The 21340-nt window shown below is 53.1% G+C and overlaps 1 protein-coding gene across 1 annotated transcript in view; it reads right to left on the bottom strand.

The window, feature by feature from the left end:
• Window positions 1–21340, bottom strand: part of LRP1 (LDL receptor related protein 1) — an 83964-nt gene that overhangs the window by 53838 nt on the left and 8786 nt on the right. The window contains exons 2-11 of the mRNA XM_049883636.1: window positions 20946–21068; window positions 18418–18555; window positions 16083–16202; window positions 14775–14903; window positions 14393–14656; window positions 4787–4949; window positions 4450–4672; window positions 3233–3422; window positions 2599–2742; window positions 1049–1285 (exon numbers count right to left, since the gene is read on the bottom strand). Of these exons, the coding sequence (XP_049739593.1) occupies window positions 1049–1285; window positions 2599–2742; window positions 3233–3422; window positions 4450–4672; window positions 4787–4949; window positions 14393–14656; window positions 14775–14903; window positions 16083–16202; window positions 18418–18555; window positions 20946–21068 (1731 nt within the window). The remainder of the gene's footprint in view (window positions 1–1048; window positions 1286–2598; window positions 2743–3232; window positions 3423–4449; window positions 4673–4786; window positions 4950–14392; window positions 14657–14774; window positions 14904–16082; window positions 16203–18417; window positions 18556–20945; window positions 21069–21340) is intronic.

Genomic DNA, 21340 nt, shown 5'->3' with positions numbered 1-21340 from the left:
GAGTCTTTCAAAACAGCACATGGCATGGTGATGTGGGTGATGTGGACTCTCATGGGAGGCATGTCTGGGCATGTGCTGAGGTGGGCAGCTGGACTATGGGCACATGGCTCTGGGCACAAGTGTGACGCCACTTCCCAGGCCTAAAACTCCTGAACTAACAAAATGAATAAATTAGGAAGTGATTTTTCACTAAGCCAAGGCTTCACTGCCACGTCCTTTAAATAGCGGTTCCCCTGGCATGGGGAACCCTGAACTTTTCCTGATGAGGAATTACTTTTGATTTCCTCAAAGTCTTATGATTGCTGACTGCCAGGATTCTCCAAGCTGCCATGGGGGATGGTGAGCAGGGCAAAGGGTGGTCACTGACATCACAAGGCCGACCAGCTAGGGAGCCTGTCCCGGGAGGCTCACATGCAGGCTGTGAGTCCTACCCATGTGGCAGGGAAGGGGCAGAATTCATAGAGCTCAGGAGCCTCCACACAGCTCTTCGTGACAATATACTGCTGACCTATCTGCGTGGCTCAGGGGGAAAAACCAGACTCAACTCAGAAGGCACAATTTTCTCAGGACATGTAAGTATGCAGCTTCTGGGAGCTTCGTAAGGTCTACCTGCAAAGATCCTGAGTGTGCATGTGTGTGTGTGCGCACATGCGCGCACAAGTGCAAGCTCATGTTTTTACTCCAGCAGGTCCTGCTCCAATTCCAGGCCTCAGGCGTCTCCAGGCTGTGTGTTGTGTGATGCTCCAGGGCTCAGAGCCAATAGCAGAGGGATCCTGAGTTTCCCAAGGCCTGGCAGGGATGGCCCACGTGGCCTACCCCACCCATCCTCCTCCCTCTTTCAGCTCCGCCAAGAAGGGGGTCACACAGGGGTCAATCTGTCTATCCTCTCATCTCCATGCCAACCAGCCCAGCAGCCAGGCAGCATGGACTACCCATGCTGGGAGGGCATCGAGAATGAGGTGCCAAGGGCCCAGATGGCTTCCTGTCCAGGGTGGACTATGTCCTTGGGGGTCCCCCCACAACTTCTCCCCCAACTTTGAGGCCTTACCATCCTTCAGGATGGTCTCCCGCTCAGTGCCATCGATCTTCTGGCGGCCAATAAGGTAGCTGGTGGTGTCAGCAAAGTAGATGAAACCTGTCTCAGCATGGAAGTCCAGGGCCCGGGGATTCATGAGGTTCTCGATGGGGATCATGTGCTCATCCGGGACCTTGGCTCCCATATCCATGCCCCGGATGATGCCCGGACGGCCTTTTCCGTACACTAGGAACAGCTCATGTTCCGGCTCTGGGCGGGTGTAAGCAGGAGCAAAGTCAGACACGCACAGACAGGCACAACACTGAGTCTCTGGCCACAATGCTGTGGGGTTGACCTATACATGCTAGGGGCGGAAAATGTTGGGACAGTGGCATGTGTTCAGTTAAGGGCCCGATTACTTAGGGGGTGAAGTTAGTGGCCTAAAGGCAGCACCTCCACAATACACTGGGATCTGATTACTCTTCACTACCGCTGCTGCTACCATCCTAGACCAAGCCACCATCATGACTTCTCGCCAAGGCACTGAAATAGCCTCGAGCCTCTTGCCTACCCTCCACCCAGCAGCTAGTGTGATCTTTCTACAAATGTGAATCAAATCACATCAGTTCTCTGCTCAAGTCACCAACAGGTGTGCATCACAATTAGAATAAAACCCAATCTTTCTTTCCTCATCTCCCCTCACTCACACTCCTCCAGTCCCACTGGTCTCTGTGCTGTTCTGCCAGTGTGTCAAGCTCATGCTGACCCCAGGGCCTTTGCACATTCCATGCCCTCTGCCAGATATGCTCTTCCCTTGGGTAGTCACATAGTTCACTTTCTCGCTTCACTGAGAGCTCGGCTCCAATGCCATCTCCTGAGAGAAGCCTTCCCTGACCATTCAATCTAAAACAGAACCCTCACATCATCACTGGCTCAGTTCTCTGCTTTATTTTCTTCCTAAGACCTGTCACCACCTGAAGTTGTATGTATTTGTTTGTCTGCCTCTTCTCCCAGTATGTAAGCTCCATGAGGGCAGAGGCGGCATCTGTCTTGTGCACTCGTGAGTCCTCACTGCCAGAAAATGCCATACGCATAGTAAAAAAACCAAAAACCAAACCAGTTGCCATAGAGTTGGTTCCAACTCATGGCAACCCCATGTGTGTCAGAGTAGAATTGTGCTCCATAGGGTTTTTGGTGGCTGATTTTTCAGAAGCAGACTGCCAGGCCTTTCTTCTGGGGTACCTCTGGGTGGGTTCAAACCAACCAACCTTTTGGTTAGCAGCTGGGTACTTAACACCACTCAGGGACTCCAGACACATAGCAAGTGCTCAACAAATGACTGTCAAGTGAATGAATGAAGGAAGGAGCCAGTGCAGTCTGCTGTGGGGCCTGAGTGGGGTAGTGTGAACAGCCTTGCTCTCAGATGTGAGTTCAAATTCTGCCTGCCCCTCAGTAGCAGTGAAACTTTGGATGAGTTCCTTCATCTCTCTGCATCTTGGGCAGAAGCTGCGGGCTATGGGGAGACAGGTGTGAACCCCTCCCTCCTATCCCAGCATGTACACGTGCCCTTCCCTGTCACTCACTCTTGCACGACTTCCCATCACTGCCCAGGCTGAAGCCGGAGCGGCAGCGGCAGGTCCGCGCTTTGTGGCTGTTGGCCAGCAGGCAGATGTCAGAGCAGCCACCTGGCTTCCCATACTGGTCGTTCTCACAGGCGTGGCTCCTCACTGGGGGCAGGTAGAGAGGTGGGTCAAGACCATCCAAGCCCCTGTGCCCAGCCTTGAGAAGGGTTCCCTTCAGCCTGACCCGCACTCCCTTCTGGTGTTGTCTTTGGGACTCTTTGTCCCATTTTAGGATTTAGATGCCACAGAACTGGAATTCCTCCCCCTACAACCCAGCCTGCAGACTGTCTTGGCGGGGGGCCTCAGTGGCCAGGGGAGAGGCACGCTGTTGCCCAGGGCCAGATGCCTGGCACGGGAATTGAGCAGAAAGGGAGAAGGGGTCCTAGGAGGTGGATCTGGAGGTTGAGGGTAGGGAGGGGCTGGCAGGGGAAGCTGAGGGCCAGGGTAGGTAGCCTCGGGGGGTGGCTAGGGAAGCAGTCATGATATGCAAGGAGCAGGGTGCCACAGGAGGGTCCATGGAGGGGCTGTGATCCCCAGGATTCAGAGCCATTTCAGAGTGAAGCCCGCTTTGGAGCGGCTGTGGAGCCCTGCTCACCTCGTGGCTGACGCCGCTGGTGGTAGATGTGGAGGGCACCACCCTTGTCCACACGAGTAACAACCTGGTACTCGGTGCTGTTAAAACGGTTCACCCGGATCACGCTTGTCTTCTGCTGGGCGTTGGCATTGTCCGAGTTGGTGGCATAGAGATAATTCTCAAACACGGTCAGGCCGTACAGATGCTCGATCTGAGTCAGGCAGGCAGGGATGGTAAAACGAGATGAGAAGGGAAGCCTTGGGAAGCTCCTCAGCTGCCTATCCAAATTTCCATTATTTACATCCCGAAATTCACTTTACAGTTTTTAAAACTCCACTGCTTTACTTTTGCCTCCTCTGGCTGGACTACACTGTTCTTGAGATTTTTGCTTGCCAAAATCCCATTCATCCTTCACAGAGCATCTCTTCGAAGAGCTTCTGGAATCTTCTAACCAGAGAAGGTCTCTTCTTCCACACTCTGTGTTTCCCAATGTCATCCAATGTGTGGTGTGGAGATCTGTGGACTTATCCTACCCATTCTTCTCAAACTCCGTGAGGGTAGAAACCATGTGCCTCACAGAACTAAGCGGGCAGTAGATGCTTTCATGATTTTAGACTGAATTAGAGCTGGGCCCTAAACTCTGCCCATGGAAAATATCTTCACCCTGATTCTAGTCCCCAGCTTTGAGAGGGTTGAGGGGAAAGACTTGCTCCAAGACCCCTGTCCCCAGCTTACCTAGGGTGACTTACCATCCTGGTTTGCCCAAGATTAAAGGGTTTGCTGGACCATGGGACTTTCAGGGCTAAAACCAGGGCACTCTTAGGCAAACTGGGATGGATGGTTGGTTACCCTAATTATCCTAGAATGGAGGTGCCACCTTTGAGCCTGCAGGTTTCTAGGCTAGGTTTAAGTACTAGTTAGTTCCCAGCTGGGTAACCTCAGGCAAATCAGTTAACCTCTTTGAACACTGCTTTTTTTATCTGCCAAAAGGGAACTAAGGATCAAATGAGAAAAAGGAAGTAAAGTCTCTCTAAAATGACGGGAAGCCATATTCTGTCCTTTCACTGAAGAGCTCATCCCTACCCCACTTCCTACAGAGTGCTCAGGGCAACCATGCTCCCACATTCTCCTCCCCTTACCAGGATGTTTTGGAGAAGGATTCCCCTGCAAAGTCTTCCCCCGACCAGGAGGCCCTAGTGAATGGTTCCCCAGCAATAAGCTGACAACAGCTCTCTCACCAGGATACCCTGGATGATGGTCTGCCGGCCCTTGCCCTCGTAGTCCACCACCTCAATGTAGTCCAGGTAGGCATCAGCCCAGTAGACGAGGCGGCTGACCAGGTCCAGTGTGATGCCATGAGGAAACACGATCTTGCTGTCGACCAGCTTGGTGCGGTTCTGCCCATCCATGTCGCAGCGCTCCACTTTTGGGATCTGCCCGTAGTCAGTGAAGAACACCTTCCTGTGGGCAGGTGGCACGTTCAGTGGGGCCTGGGCATCGGGGAACTCTTCCTACCATTACAGCCTCTGCCTCCCCCTTTTCCAGGTCCAGACCCCCCTGACCCGCCACGCTCACCCCATGGCAGGGTCCAGTGCAATGCCCTTTGGATTGTAGAGCTCCAGGTCTAGCAAGGTGACACATGTGTCCCCGTTTCGGTTGCAGACAAAGATCCTATCATCGATGTCGTCCACAAAGTAGAAGTTGCCTGTCAGCCAGTCGATGGCCATCTGTTCCACGTCTGGAGAGTGTGCACAAAAGAGCTATGGGACAGGTCCTTCAAACATGCCCACCCCTGTGCTGGAAGCCCGCCTCCTCTGGGGTGCCTTGCTTCACCAGCCAGGCTACAGCTCTCTTCCCTGAGCTCCTGTGGGAGCCACCTGTAGCGTCACATTTTGCCTTGTATTCTCTGCTATCTTTCCACATATCTGGTCTCTCCAAAGAGAAGTCTCTGAGATCCTCACATACCTCCCCCCACCCCTACTCCCCATGCTGGGCTCAGGGTTGGCATGTAGAGGCACTGGGTGAATGGCAGCTGAGTGGCTGATGGATAGGCTTCTCCAGCTCCAGCCCATCCTTCAACAGGGACCATCTTGGGGTACCAAAAGGTAGTGGGGACAGGTCCCACTGGCTTATTCCAATATTTTTTTTAATATGCTTTTCCTTCACGTAGGACATAAGGCTAACAAAAACATCACACATCTTTGTTTTTGGCTGGACTCTTATCAGCTTTATATGGTGACTCAAATTATCTCATGCTAACCAGGAGCACTGACTGGAAGCTCTACATGCTGATGAATTTTGAAACTGGAAAAGCAGGGTAAAAACCAAAACCAAACCTGTTGCCGTTGAGTCAATTCCAACTCATAGCAACCCTACAGGACAGAGTAGAACTGCCCCATAGGGGTTCCAAGGAGCGGTCGGTGGATTCGAACTGCCGACCTTTTGGTTAGCAACCGTAGCATGTCGTAGCTCTTAACCACTGTGCCACCAGGGCTCCAGAAAAGCAGGGTAGTCACTAATAAATCCAGTTTGAGAGGAAAGAATTTCAAAATATGAAATTTTGAGACTTATGGAAATTGAAAAAGAAAGTTCCATGGTGCCAAAAGGTTGGGGACCAGTGACACGGACCAAACTTCCTCTACTCACCCCCATCCCCCTAGTTCTTCAATGTCTCTATTGCTCAATTTCCTCATGTTTTCAGGAGGGTCAGATGAAAGGGGAATAAGATAAAGCATAGGAGGAGGGCCATCAAACGACCCTGGAGGTAAACTGAGGCATGGCTCAGACAGGGGGCTTCAGAAGAGTGGGGATGGGGGAAGAGGTCGACAGACCAGAGGTCAATACTCAGTCTAAGCCACTGTTCTAAAGGAGATGGAAGAGGCCAAGGGGAAGGGTCCAAGAGAGAAGGGGTGGAGCAAGGGCAGCAGGAAGTCTAGGAGGCAGAACGTCTGGGGAAAGTGACCTCCCCTGCTGACCTCCTCTGGGTCCCTCCAGTCCAGGACCACTGGCTTCCATCTACCCACCATCCTCTCCAACTGCCACCATCAGAGGTGATGACTCTTACAAACCGGGAAACTTCCAAGGTGGTAATTCTCTGGGATGCTGCCGTGTACTCCACCTCCACCAATTTCCGCAATAGGTAAAGAAATCTTTGGACGACCTGCCTCAGCTGAAACCTATATCCCAATACCCACACTCAACCCAGGAGAGATTATTCTGCCCCCACACAGCACAGGTATAATGACTTGTTGTTCTGCTCTATCCCTCCCAGCTCCCCCTCACCACGAGGATTCAGGGGCTGTTTCTGAACAGTGGGTGGAGGCGGGGGGCAAAGGGAATAGGAATGTGGCTCCCAAGGAACTTGGCTGGGCCCGGACACTGACTCAGAGTCACAGGACTTGGGCTAGGGGGAGGGAGAGCCAATTTGAGGCCCTCATCAAACTAATTTCCTTCTCAGGTCCCCTCTGTCAACCTTCCTTCGCAAGAGGACAGGAGAACGAGGTCACAGGGATGAAGTGTTACCCCGTAAATGCTGGGGCAGCCCCAAACCCAACCACTCTCACTCCTGGGCCCCCAATACTGCCACATCCCAACAAGGCCTGAGAGGGGCAGAGTGGCCTGGGGAGGGTGGATCCCAGCCATGCAGGAGGAGGGCCAAGTTCAGGGGAAAGGCAATCAAATTCTCTGCCCCCCACACACTGTTAGCATAGAGAAAACAGGTTAAAATGAGTGCCGCTGGGCTGCCTCCCAAGGAAACCAAGTCCCAAAGTGGGGGACCTGCCTGCAGCCCAAGGCAGCCAGCAGGGTGGCTGGAAGGCAAACAGGGCTGTATGCCCTTTCCTTGGTGGGCACGATGTGGGTCTGGAGCTGCTGGCAGGTCTATGAGCCTCATCATCTGAAGCTGTTTTCCCAGCACCAGCTGGCACAGCTACATCTTTCTCTCCTACTTCCTGAGGCTTCCCTGAGTCACTGCCCAGCTCAGGACTGGCAACACCCTGCCCTGCTCCCCAACCACCCTTCCCTTGGCAAGCGAAGAGGAAGAAGAAACCTGCAGAGATCAGCTACCCCCACCCCAGTGCAGCTCCACTGACATCCCCCAGACTCAGGATGTGGCCAGCCTTAGGGCCTTCCTCCTGGTCTGGTGTCTCCAATTTTGGGAAGGAGGCAGCGGAGCGTCCCTGCTCTCAGATATTTACCTTGGGTTGGAAGGCGGGGGAGCCCAAGCGACCTCCCCCTCTCCTTCCCAAAGGCCAGGAAGGGGCCTGCTCAGCAGGCCGGTGAGGAGTTGGCAAGAATCAGAGTCTCCATTCCAGCCTGGCCTCCCCTTTGGTATTTTTGCAGCTGGAGACTATTAGTTGCAAGCAAAATCCTTTGTTATCCAACCTCCCTCCACCACATTATTTTCATCCCTTTCCTAAAGTTCAGATTCTCTGCTGCCCCCACCACACACACTCACACACATGCATGCACACTCACGTGCACACATACACTTGGCCACCACTCCAAGGCCAGCGTAGAGAGATGGGCTCAAGTAGGAGGAGTATCTTCCCTCCAGTGCTCCCCTACAGATGGTGTCTGGGCCTGTCCTCTCTGTCATGTAACACGGGGTGGCGGGGTAGAGGTGGAATTCCAGGCTACAACCCAGACGACCTGAGCATTCTGGCTCCACAAACCCAGAGGGACACTGTTACCTCATGGCCCAGCCTTCTCAGGGCTGACCCACCCCAGAGTGCCCTTCAAAAGGGCTCTGACCAAAAAGGCCCCCAAGCCTGAGGAAGAGCAATCCCAAAGAAGCCAAAGGAGAGGGATGCTGTGTTGTGAGGGGAATTTGGAGGTGGCCTGAGGGCTGAGGAGTTGGGGATGCAACACCGAGAAGGGAGGGTTAGGAAGTCAGGAGAAAGACAAGGGAGTCAGAGTGGAGACCACAGCCTGCCTGTGATGACTCAAAAGACTTTCAGTTCCAGGCCCCAGAATAGACCTGGGGTGTGTTTGTAACTACGGAGCCTCCCCACACCACTACCCAATACATAGCGCTCTCCAGAACTCCAGTTTTTCTCAACGTCTCCATTGTTTACTTTCTTCGGTAGGCATTTCCCTAAATGTTGGCCCCCACCCCACCTCCAAGAAGACTCTGGATTCAACTCTAGGATTCTAATCACTCTCCCTAAAATAAAGAAACTCTGGGGAAGGCAGGGTGCCTCTATGCCTTGAGAATCTCCCAACACAACCACATGCCCATAGATTGTAGGAGAGGGCATGAGGTCTTTGGATAGGGAAGGAGAAATCTATTTCCACTTTAACCATATCTGCTGTGAACACAGTTGATCTGGCCCTCATTCCCAGAACCTCTCAGCTCCCTCCTATCCCTCTGCTCTGCCCAGAGCCCAGCCCGGCTCCAGATACAAACAGCCTAGGTTTGAACCTGGTTCTGTCACATTCCAACTGTGGGTCTATGGGCAAGTGACTCAACTTCTGTTTCAGCCTCAGTTTCCTCATCTATAAAATGGGATAGTACATTCACAGCACTTAGCACAGAGCCTGCACATAATAAACACTTCACAAATGGGGGCACTGTTCCCATCACCATCCTCCCTCACCCTAGCCCCATCCTTCACCATCTTCTCCACCGAGCTGCCTTCTGGGTCTCTGGCCAGAGCCTTCCTAACTAAATAAAGGTGGACCCTCAAGGTGGGCAGTTTGAGGCTAACACCTACTATCCTTCAAGACAAAGCTCAAGCCCCCAGAAAGAAGATTTCCCTATCACGGGCTTCCATAACCCCGGTCATTTATTTTATCACAGCCTGTTCACCTGGTACAAATACTGTGAGGGCAGGGTGCTGTCTTTCATCTCTGTACCAGCGCCTGACACACATGTATTGATTTGTTCAACAAATATTTGTTAAATACTGAGCCCTCACTCTGTTGTCCTAGAGTTGGGACATCATTTTTTCCCTTCCCTTCTACTGCCGGGATCCTCCTTCACTGGCCTTGCTGAGACCTGGAACGCCCCGAGGTGGGGAGAGGACGATCCAGCTGGTGATCCACGATGTTGTCAGAGCCCTTCAGGGACCTTGCTCAGCGGGCTGGGTGTGAGGGGGGTGGGGCGATCGATGTGAGGGGGCGGTGACCAGAGCGTGGGGGACTCTGACAGGCAAGCTTGGCAGCAGCTTTCCTGAATGACTGTCCTTCCGCTCCTCTGGGTCCAAAGGGTCCTAACTTCAGCTCTTCCTTGTTCCAACAGCAAGCCCGGGGCTCAGCCACATCGTGTTACCACTCTCCTCTTGGCGCCCTTCCTGGCCCTGCTGGCACTTCCAGCCTGAGGTTTATGCCCTGCTCCCTTCCCCTGCCTGGCCCAGGCCCCAAGAGTCCTGGGTCCCCAGGGATGAGACGCCTTGGTTCTACAGCCCAACCGGTCTCAGGGTCTTCCCACTATTGAGAAATCCACTCTGGGCTCTAAAACACATTTCTCTTGCTTAAGTTACTTCCTTTGGCTTGACAACAGGGAGGGGGATGTTGGGAGCAGGCTGGGTGGAAAGGCAACTTCAAGGAGACAGCGGGGGAGGACAGGACAGGGATGGATCTGTGCCAGGAGACACAGGGCTGGCCCTGGCCTGGAGAGGAGTGAGAAGGGGCTATTAAATGATTAGGAAACTCAGAATGGGAATGGAAGCAAAAGGGCTAGGATGTAGGGGTCCAAGACCAAAAACTGGGGTGGCTAAACACCCCCCTCAAGTATTCTGACACCCTGTGGGTCAGAAAGGCCAAAAAGTGGGTAGTCAGTGTCCCTGTGTAAAGTCTGGAGGGCCTGGGGTACCCAGGTCAGTGGGAAGATAGCTTCCCTTCCAGCTGGGGGAGCCAGTTCATCACAGACCCAGAGGGGCTGCTGTTTGCCCCCGTCTCTGCTTTGCCCTAGCCGAATCACTACCCCACTTCCTGCTGTGATTTTAAAAACACAAAAACAAAGATAGACTGAGGGAAAAGTGAAGTCAGCCAGCTGGACTAGGGGACCCATTTCGCAACCTTGTTGCCTGCAATCTAGGGGGCCTTTTTCTGGGCCTCCCTGCTCCCCCTCTTCTTCCCCACGCCGCACGGTGTGGGGAGGGAAGCCCCGGGACCACGGAGGGCCCCTCCAGAGCATCCCCTCACATACAGTCCAAAACTGCTAAGTGGCTTTGGCAAACTTTGTTTCCTTCAAGGTCTCTATTAGCAGCCCTAGAACCTCAGGACACCCGTACCTTCCAGGGCCCCAGCCAATAGTCTGCCCTCATTCCTTCTCTCTACAATGGAAACATCCTCTGGCCCAGAGGAGTGGCAAAGCTGAAGGGAGAACAGGTCAGAGGCACCCAGCCTAGGAAGTGCAGGGCTGAGAGCGTGTGAGGTCAGCAGGTGTGACCACCTGCATGTCTGGAGCAGCCCTGCAGGAGGCTGGATGGGCCTGAGGTTCCTTAAAGAGGTGGTCAGAAAAGTGGAGGCAGGGGCCGGGCAGGAAGACCAGATCCTGGCTCTATCACCCTATTGACCCCAGTTTCTAGAGCTTCAGTCTTTTGTGTACCACCTTCCAAATGCTTGCCATGTTTATGTACAGCTTGCACTATTACTTACTATTTCTTGAAATCAACTCACTTTTCTAATTTTGCTGCATCCTAAGTAATCTATGAAATCACAGGCTTGATACTCTAGTTACAGAAGTTTCCTAATGAATAGTAAATAAAACATAACTATTATAATAAAAAGGAGTCCCCAGTGGTACATTGGTTAAGTGCTCAGCTGCTAACTGAAAGGTCAGCAGTTTAAACCCAGCACAGAGAAAGATACAGCAGTCTGCTTCCTAAAGATTATGCCTTGGAAGCTACATGGGGAAGTTCTACTCTGTCCCATAGGGTTGCTATCAGGCAGAATTGACTCAACGGCAATGGGTGTATGTGGGTGTGCGTGGCACACAACCATCAGTCAAAAGGTTGGCGGTTCAAACCCACACAGAGGTGCCTCTGGAGACAGACCTGTTGACCTGCTCCTGAAAGGTCACAGCCTTAAAAATCCAATGGAGCAGTTACTTCTACTCTGCATACATGGGGTCACCAGGCGTTGGAATCGACTCCATGGCAACTAACAACAACAACATTCCGATGCTTGTCCATGCACAATCTAAAATCAAGGTGGACCCACCTTGGGAAACACGGTATTGAAAACCAAGGGAATTGTGCTCTCTAAGGGGTCTTCTAGTTCCTAGCTGCTTCATTCTGCAGTCATGGAATGCGAAGTACTCATGGACCTTGGCACCCTCTGGGGTAGCAGCAGAGGAGGGAGGGGAAGAGATAGGTACTGAGTCCTCAAGACCACCGGAAATCTAGGCTGATGAAAGACACTGAGGCCGGGGGGTTGGGTCTGTAGCCTGAGGCCTTGGTGGATGAAAAAAGTGCACACATATGTGCACCTCCAGAAAATGTAAGGTCTGTGGGTCTCCCTCTGCTCTTGAGTAGACACAGAGGGAAGGGAAGGAGCTGGGATCGAGACAGGAATAAGCTGCACCTTCGAGCCTGAGCCTGGCTCCAAAGAGCCTTCCCCTGGAACTCCACCGACCACCACAGTGCCTTGGTGGACTTCTGAGGGTGCACAGGACTCAGAACAGCTCTGGCACACACATGCCCTGGGACCCATGTGAAGCAGGCTCACTTCCTAGCCTCCTTCCTTCTTTCTATTCTATTTCTGTTTCCAGTTTTCTGTGGGGCAGGCTCTCCTTCTCCCACACCAGCAGGCCAGCTGCCCGGCTCCAGCACTTCTCTGTTGTCAGATCCCTCTCCCCTGTGACCACCCCTTTAGGGGTCCAATGGGGGTCACAGTCACAGCTCAGAATAGAATGATTGCAGGGAGAGCTGCCCCAGTGGCAGAGAGAAAGCAGCAGAAAGCAGCAGCCTCTCTTCTTCCTCTTCTTCCCCTTCCTCCCTGGGGAGCTAATTATAGGCCAGCAGCCCACTGCGCAGGTGAGTGCCTGGGACCTGGGACCAGCCACCTGCACTCCAGGGCAGGCCATCCAGCCTCTCCTGGGAAGGGGGATGAACTAGGCTGGAGGGGTATGCCGGGGAGAGACACTTCCGACACCCTCTGCTCAGGGCCCATAATTAGTTTGTGGGATGAGAATGAAACAACTATCTTCAGGGTAACAGCCAGACATTCAGGCAGCATGGGGCGTGGGTGGGAGCAGAGTGGGGAGGGAGGGGCAGAGACCCAGCAAGGGTACCCACTCATCCAGCCACTAGCGTTTCCCCAGAACCTCCTGGACTCTGCCCCAGGGGGGCCCAGTGCATCTCCTGACTGGGAGGCAGGCTCTGTTTGCCAAGGGAGGGTGCCTGCCTGAGGTTATTTCCTCCTCCAGGGGAAGAAGGCAGGAGAGGGGCCCAAGTAGAAAAGCTGAGAGGGTTTCCACCAGGGCACCCCCAGCTGCCTACTCACGAGCCCACTGTCTGGCCCTGAGGCAGGACCGGGGAGAGAACTGCCAGAGCTGTTTATCCAGACAGGCCTACTGGGTGGCATAGTGGACAGGAAGCAGAGGCTATCTCCTGGGGTCTTGCCCCAATCCTACTGTATCTACCATGAGGTTCTCTGAGGTGCCCACCCCCGCAAGAGCGCATCCAACCAAGCTTGGCAGCCCCCAGCCCAGCACCCCAGGCAAGCCTTGGACACCAGCTGCCCAAGTACACCATCATCTGGGATGCCAGAGGAGCCAGAGGCTGAGGTGTGGACCACATGATCAGGTCCCAGAGAGTGGGGGCTTTCAGAGGATCCCCTGCTCTCCACCATCCCCTCTCCCCTCCTACTAATCCCCACCCCCTGCTGGGATCTTTGTCTTTGGTGGGGATCCGCACATGGGGCTGAAAGAAGGCCCTTAAAGATCTCCTAGAGATGCCCAAGATCCTCCCCAACCTCACAATGCTAACCTCTACTGTGTGTGCTGTCCTTTACCACAGGCTTCCACTTCAATTTATCTGATCCGGACAGGCAGGCTCAAACCCATTATGCAGATTAGGAAACCAAAGCCAAAAAACCAAACCAAACCCACTGCTGTCGAGTTGGTTCCGACTCCACAGTGACCTTATAGGACAGAGTAGAACTGCCCCATAGGATTTTCAAGGCCATAATCTTTATGGAAGCAGACTGCCACATCTTTCTCCCACAGAGCACTTGGTGAGTTCGAACTACCAAACTTTTGGTTAGTAGCAGAGCACTTTAACTACTGAACCACCGGGGCTCCAAGGAAACCGAGACCGGGACTTCTGCTTTGCTCAAGGTCACAGATCGAGTTACCCTCCCTGGGGGTCCAATCAACCACAGGCCACAGATTCTTTTCCTCAGCAGCCCTGTGGTGTATTTGGTGGAAATGTGATGATGCCAGATGTTGATTTTCAAGCTGTTGGGGTTTTTGTTTATTTGTGTGACAGCATCTAGGATGAGCGGGACTGCTCCAGGCGGTGCTCCCGCCCCATCCCATGACACCCCTTCTTCCACCCTCAAGACAGCCCAGGGAAGGAGCCTGAATGGGAACATCAGGCTCTCTTAAAGTGCTCACGTGGCCCTGGCCCTCACTGCTCCTCCCCTAGTCTTACTGCCACAAAGCCCCGCACGCACCCTGCAGCGGGGGAGTCCACTCTGGGGATGACCCTGAGGGCAATGATGAACAAGGAGCCGCCCCGGCTCCTCCGTTCTCAACCACAGCTAAGCGGGGCTCCCCAGGGCTCCGGGCCCCTTCTTTTCCTTGTCCCAGCTCCCGCTGCACAGGACAGCCTCTCTGAGGTCTATCATTGCTGGTCTCTCTGCCTCCATGAATGGGACACAGTCCCTGGTCTCTGGAGACTGACTGTGCTTTGCTCCCTCAGCCCTGGCTTCTCCTCTGAATCCCTCCTCAGCCAGAAAGGCAGGAGCTCTGCAGAGGCTTGCTCAGAGAGAGAGAGAGGAAACATAGCTGTGACTGGGACCCTGCCCCAAGCAGGCATCACCATGAATAGCCCCCTGCCTCCCACACAGGGGTTGTCCTGACTAAATTCCCACCTCCACCCCTGACAGGGGTCATCCTGTCCAACATTCTACCGCGTTCAGGAGCCATCCTGTAAAGCCCCAGCCTCGGCCCCAGACAGCATTCAATTTGCCCATCTCCTCTGCTCTCTGAGCTAGGAGCAGGCTACTCACGGTGCAGGCTGAGGGAGATGTTGATGGTGTGCTCATCCACGAAGCCCTTCAAGCCAGGCATGCGGGCACACTTGAGCTGCGTCTGGGCGGCACTGTCCCCAACATGCACCCAGCACACGGTCTCATTGGCATAGCTGAAGTCCATGGCTGTGGTCTGCCGTGTGCTGGTGGGTGTAATGGTCGACACCTGGGCCCCACTCAGGTATGTCGCTAGGATGTTCTGGGAGTTGGCAATCAGTAGGACAGGGGGCCGGTCTACTGGCTCTGGGGATGGGGGGAGAAGGGTCAATGCGGTCAGGGGCCTGAGGACCTCCCAGGCCCCCACCCATCAAGGAGTAGCACTGAAGGCACTGAGCCTGTGGCCACAGGTCATCCCACCCACCATTCTTGGCTTTGCAGGAACGGTTGTCTGGCTGCAGCAGGTATCCTTCGACGCAGCCGCACGTGAAGGAGCCATCCGTGTTGGTGCAGAGCTGGCTGCAGGTGCCGTACACTGAGCACTCGTCAAAGTCTGCCGGAAAAAGGGTGAGACTGTGGTCATTTCCAGTACAACATGGGCAGGGAAGTGAGTGCCCTCCAACATCATCAGTGGGGGTGCCCGTTCTTACGGCTACTTTGGAGGACAATTTGGCAGAATCTGTTAACATTTGAGATGTGCAAACCTTATGACTGAGCATGTCCATTTTGGTACCTGCCCTAGAGAAACATCCGCATGTGTGCACATCCATTTATTCATTCAGTAAAGATTTCTTGAGTATCTACTATGTGCCAGGTACTGTTCTAGACTCAGGGGTAAACAAAGACCCAAATTTCTGCCCTCATGAGAATTATATTCTGATAATAAATAACCATTATCACAATAATAAATGAAACAAAAAGTTAAATCATATGCTAGAGGTGCTAGTGCAATGGCAAATGGCTGGTGCTATGGAAAAAAATCAAGCCAAGAAAGGGGACAGGGAATGTGGGTGGTAGGGGTGTGACTTCAGAGTAGTCAAGGACGGCCTCACTGAAAAAGTGGCATTTGGTCAAAGACCTGAGGGAGGCAAATTTAAACCAGAAAATGTGCATTGTTTGTAAAAGACAGACATTGGGAACATATTACTCATCAATAGGGGGATGGCAAAGTAAACTGTGGGAATAGTCGTACGTCACAGTGGTTTTTTAAAAGAATGAGGTAGAAAAAAAAAAAAAGAGCTCTACATATTAGCATGGAAAGACCTCTAGAACATAGTGATGGCTGAAAAACATTTTAAAAGACATACAGTATGATACCATTTATGTAAAAAAGGACACAGGCACATCAACAACACACCCAGTGAGATTTTCTACGAGCACAGGTACACAAATACGCAGAAAAAGGCCTGGAAAGAGAGAGACAACTGATGACAGAGCGGATGCCCAGAGATGTGGGAAAGGGACCAGAATTGAAGAGGATTTGTCAAAGAGGACTTTGGTTTTAGCTGTAATATTTTAATTTTTTTACAAGAGAATTCACATATGACCTATAATTTTAAGATGAATTTTTAAAAGCCTGGTGGAAGCACATGACCAGGGCTCACAGGCACGTCCAGGGGTTGTAGTCCCCACTCCTGTCTCTTGCACCTTCTGTCACCTTTTCTCCTACCCCAGCCAGGCCCCCTCCACCCCGCAACAAGCACACGCACTCACAGCACGTGCACTCACGTACCTTTGCAGGTCTTGCCGTCTGCCTGCAGCTGGAAGCTGCTGTTGCAGTAGCAGGTGGGCCCAGCGAGCGTGGGGACACAGTGGTGCTGGCAACCCAGCCGAGAGCAGTTGCCTTGGAGCTCTGTGTGGGGGCAGGAGATGCATACTCAGGCCCCTGGACCTGGCAGCCACGCCCAGCCTGCACCCTACCCCAGCTTCCATCAAACCCTCAGAAACCACTTCCAAGGGCTGCAATGTCAGAGATGGAAGGGGGCTTAGGAAGCATCTACTGCATTTTACAAGCAAAGAAACTAAACTGAGGCCCAGAGAGGGTGTAAGACAGGTCCAAGATCACATAGCCAATTATGGCAGAGAGGGCTTAGAACCCACATCTCTTGCTCTGGCTGCTCTGGACTCCTTTGTCTCCATGGGGAGCTGCTCTGGTACTTTGTTGGGGTCAACAGGCAGGGGGACAGTGAGTCTTATCCATTGCACTGCCCAGGGATTACAAGGTCTGCTTCAGGGCTAAGGGTGAAGAGTGGGTATATCCTAGTCTTTCCCTGTAGGACCCCAGCTCTTGTCTGGAAGTACCCTTCCCGGCCATCCCTAGAACCTCAGGGCCTCAGAGAGAGGACAGAAAAGAGGAGCAGAACAGTTTCCCTCCAGAGCCTTCTCTAATCTTTCTCCTGCCACTGACCCACTTCCACAGGAGAGACAGAAGGGAATGAGACAGCGAAGGGGGAGAGGTGGGAGAGCAGCTGCCCCCCCCAGATCAGCGACCCAATTAATGGACCTTGCATGGGGCCAGGCGGCCTGGTCACAAAGACCCCTTTGTCCAGCTGCCTCACACCCCTGCTTGCCCCTGCCCCCACCTAAGAGAGAGAGCTGCCTGAGATGCTAAGACGTTTAGAGGCACTGAGTCTGCCAGGAGGAGCTGGGGTGGGGGGCCAGGCCCTGGTTATTCTTTCTCCTCCTCACCTCCACCCGACAGCCCAAATGTGCTGCCCGTCTAGCTGTCCCCCATACAGGGGAAAATACTGTTTATGCTGAAAACCCAGAAAAGTGTGTCTTTGCTGGACATGGATTGGGGGAATGAGAAGGCCCCGCTTTCTGTAATATCAGAGAAGGAAGTTCAAACTCTAGGTTTTCAAGGTTCTTTGTGGTCTTTGAAGCTGAAAAGATATCCAGAAGGAAGCAACCTTTAACATGTCCCATCCGATAAGATGGGGTGTGGTAACTGAAGTCAGCCTCCTGACCCCCATTCTGCATCCCATCCCAGGAGCTCCGGACACAAACACGCAAAATAAATCAAGGGAAAGGAGAAAAATCTTCCATAGGCTCCTTTGCTTCACACCCCCTGCTCAGAGTGAACAGGATCCAGATGTGTCTCCTCCCACAGGCAGATGTTTTCTGACATGCGCACAGGCTCGGGAAGCCGGCCCCACAGTTGGGAAGGCTGCCCCACCCCGGGGGCTTGCTCAGAGCCCCACAAGGCTGGTCCCCTGCTCTGGACATGAGCCATAACCCCAGGTCCAGGCTAAGGCCTCGAGGGCAGCAGAAGGGAGAAGTCACTCTTCCATGACAGGCAGGTCTGAGGGCCTTCTCCCTGCTAACTGGAAACTCCGCCCCCTCACACCATTGCTCCCACAGTGACCCTGACTCTCCCTGGACCACGGAAACCTCCTGGACAATGACTGCAGAGCTGGTGACAGGAGCCGCAGGTGAGGAGGAAGTCTGACTTATCGTCCTAAAGTTCCTTCCTCAGCCTGAGTGACTTTCCCATCAACTGCCTCAGAAAACATAGCCAGGCTGTAGGTGAGGTGGGGGCCAAAACAACTGGTAGGGTGCCTTGAAGGTCTGTAGTTCCTGGGGAGGCCAGGTGAACAAGGCTCCAGGTCCCCAGCTTTAAGCTCAGCAGCTCTGCTCTTCTTTGGGTTCATAACCAGCTGTCTCATAAGAAAGCATCTGAAGAAAGGGCCTCACTTACTTAAATAAAAGTATGAAGACACTGGTGTAGTGTAAAGCTCTCACCTTACAGATGAGAAAACTGTGGCCTGGAGAGGGTTGTGCCTTGTCTGAGCGCACAGCCAGCGTGTGGGAGGGCCAGGCCAGGGCCTGTCGCTGAGGACCACAGGCCTGTCTGACCATGCTCCAAGCCCAAGGGGCCCACCAAATTTGACTACTGCTTGGTGGCAAATCTGTGCAGGAGAGCAGAACAAGACCTCATGCCAATAGAAGAGGAGAGGACAGTCCTTGGATGGTAGACCTCCAAACCCAACAGGTGCCTGCTGAGAACTCCGTGTATCTTCCACTTTGCAAGGCTGGGCTGGGACAGGAAAGGGTCCAAGAGCCCTTACCTCGGCAGTGAGACCCCTCGTCTGAGCCATCCATGCAGTCCTGGACCCCGTTGCATAGGCGGGACATGGAAACACAGAGCTCAGTGCCCAGGCAATTGTGCTCGTTGGGCTGACATCGCTGGACCTTGCTCTGTGGACCTGGGACAGATGGAATGGTTAGCATGACCAAGCTGGTTATAGTGGCCATCTGTTCACTGCGGGGAGGGGGGAAAACTGAGGCTGAGATTTCAGACATAGGCATTTCTGCCTCTCAGGAGGCCTTGGTGCTGGTTAGACCCTTCCACCTAGAGCTTTTCTATATCATTCCCACAAGTAACCACACATCTAGGTGGAGGGGAACACTAGGGGAACATCTAGGTGGAGGGGAACACTAGGCACTAAAGAGTCCACTCCCCAATTGCCCCACACCTGTGGGCCCCAATGCCTCAATATTCTATGGCCATGGCAGAGAAACTCAAACGATGAGGAACACCTCCTTCCCAATCTCCCAGAACTGGACTGTCCAGTACTCAGACACCAGTATTTTTGGCTATCGAGCACTTGAAGTGTGGCTAGTTCAAACTGTAAGTATAAAATACATATCAGATTTTGAAGGCTTAGTACAAAAACATAAAGAATGCAAAAGATCTCATTAATAATTTTTATATTGATTATATATTGAAATTATAATTTTGTATAATTGGGTTAAATAAAATATATTATTAAAATGTATTTGACCTCTTTCTTTTTATCTCTTTCATTGTGGTAAAAATATACATACCAAAATGTAGGCGATCTCACTAGTTTCTACAGGTACAATTCAGTAACACTGATTACATTCAAGTTGTGCCACCATTCATGCTATCCTTTTCCAAATCATTCCACCATCATTAACATAAACTCAATGTCTTTTTAAATGTAGCTACTAGGATATCTTTGAATTACACATGTGCCTCACATTATATTTCTACTGGGCAGTGCTGTTCTAGATTTCCAGCCCCAGAGCAGCCTGCCCTGAAGGATTCGGGAAGGGTCGCAGATCGTGGTAAATTGGTGATATCTGTGGTACTTCCTTTGTCGCAGAGGGTAGATTGAGGGGGGCCGGGTGGCACTCCTCAGGGAATCCTAAGGAGCACACATGGGCCAGGATGCCAGCAGAGCCTGTAAGCTGGGAACAGACCACTGCCCGATGGCAGCCTCCATACCTGGATGGTGTGTGTCCGTGTGATAGAGTGGACAATTGTCTCTACGTGCGCTGGTGCTTCTGGCCTCAGGATGGGAATTTCCGTGTCTTTTTGTGAGCGAGTCTCGGTTTGTGACAGTTCCTATGCCCACATGCGTGTCCAGGGCAAGTTGTGTTTCTGCACCCGTGCTTGAGAACGCTGACTGTGTTTCTGTGAGAATGTCTGTGTGCCAGTGTCTGTGTGCCTGTGCGTGGCTGTGGGAGCATCAGTGCCCAGGTGGGCGCCTATGCATGAATGTGAGGGGCCCAGTAGTGTGTATGAATGTGAACAGTGTGGGGATGTGTATAAGGTGGGGGTTGCACAAAGCAACGGAAGAATGAACAAAAAGAGCCACATATGGCCCCTCTGCATGGCTTTCTTACCCTAACACCAAGCATCGGGGTCAGAAATGAGGGGGTGAAGGTGGTTTCAACAAGAAGAGGCTCCATCCAGATCGAACCTCCGTCACACAGCTGCACTCACAGAATACCTCTGACCCCTGTCCCTCCAGGGCAGGGTGTGGGGGTGAGACTGAGAGAACTGGTGGCTTCCCTTCCGGCCCTAAAATTACCCTGATAACTATGGGTGGGTGTGGGGGGCGAGGGCAGGGGATGGGCCTGGAACAGGATAAAGCCCAGGAGAGAGAACAGAGACAGACCTATGCATTCAGGGCTCGCCCAGACCCAGGCCCAGATTAGCCACGCTGAGCTGAAGGTGGAGACCCCAGGACTCTGGGGACCCGCCAGCAAGTCCTCCACCCCCCATTGGCAGGGTAAGGTTGGGCGGGACCATTCTCCCAGTTTAAACAGCTGCCTCTGATTACACCACTTACTGGGGACAGGGGAAGGCGGGGGTGGTGAACTCTATGCGCAGGGGCGGGGCTTTGGGTACAGAGGCTGAGCCAGAGCCTGTGGCCTTTGGCCTGGGAATCTGAGGGTGGGAAGGAGATCTGGCAAGACCCAGGGGCACTCATCAAGGGTCAGTCAGAGAAGAAGAGGGGAGAGCCAGATAGAAGGGAGGCCGGGCCATCTCCTGCCAATAAAGTTGTCCACCCAGAAGGCAGTCTCTGGCAGGCTTGGGAGTGGATGCCAAAGGGGTAGCTGGGGTGGGGGTGGGGGGATGTGCGACTTCCGAGCACACCAGGCACCTTGACGGGCAGTTTGAAGAGGGAGGAGAGGACAGTTTTAGCCATGTCATGGACAAACACAAGCACAGAGCAAGGTCCATACCAGGCTAACCATCCTCAACCCAAACAGCTGCCCAAGGCCAAAAGGAAAAGGTTTAATAAGTCCAAGTTTGGGGGAAGGGATCTAGGACAGTACTTACATATCTCAGGGGCCTCATCTGAGCCATCTGGGCAGTCCTTCTCACCGTCACACCGCCAGCCCTTTGAGATACAGGTGATCTGGTCTCTGCAGGCAAACTGCTTGGGGCTGCAGGTCTTGGGGACTAGGGACAAGAAAGAAAACGGTTTTGGAGAATGAAGGATGAAGGCCAACTCCATGGCTCTAAAGCTCCCGAGGGCTCCCTTCCTTCCCCAGCATCAGTCTGGGCCAGAGTCTATGTGCCTGGAGAGGAATGGTGGGTGGTTGTGGGTGGCTCCTGAACACTGTACCCATGGTAGGGGGAAGGGGAGGCTCCAGGGACCACATTTTACTGCCCCCTGCCCAAGGCCCCAGGCTGCCTGTCCAGATGCCTTTCCCCCAGGCCTCACGGTCAAA

Source organism: Elephas maximus, chromosome 4 (genome assembly GCF_024166365.1).
Source record: "Elephas maximus indicus isolate mEleMax1 chromosome 4, mEleMax1 primary haplotype, whole genome shotgun sequence".
Lineage (NCBI taxonomy): Eukaryota > Metazoa > Chordata > Mammalia > Proboscidea > Elephantidae > Elephas > Elephas maximus.
This window is presented reverse-complemented; position numbering and strand designations above follow the sequence as displayed.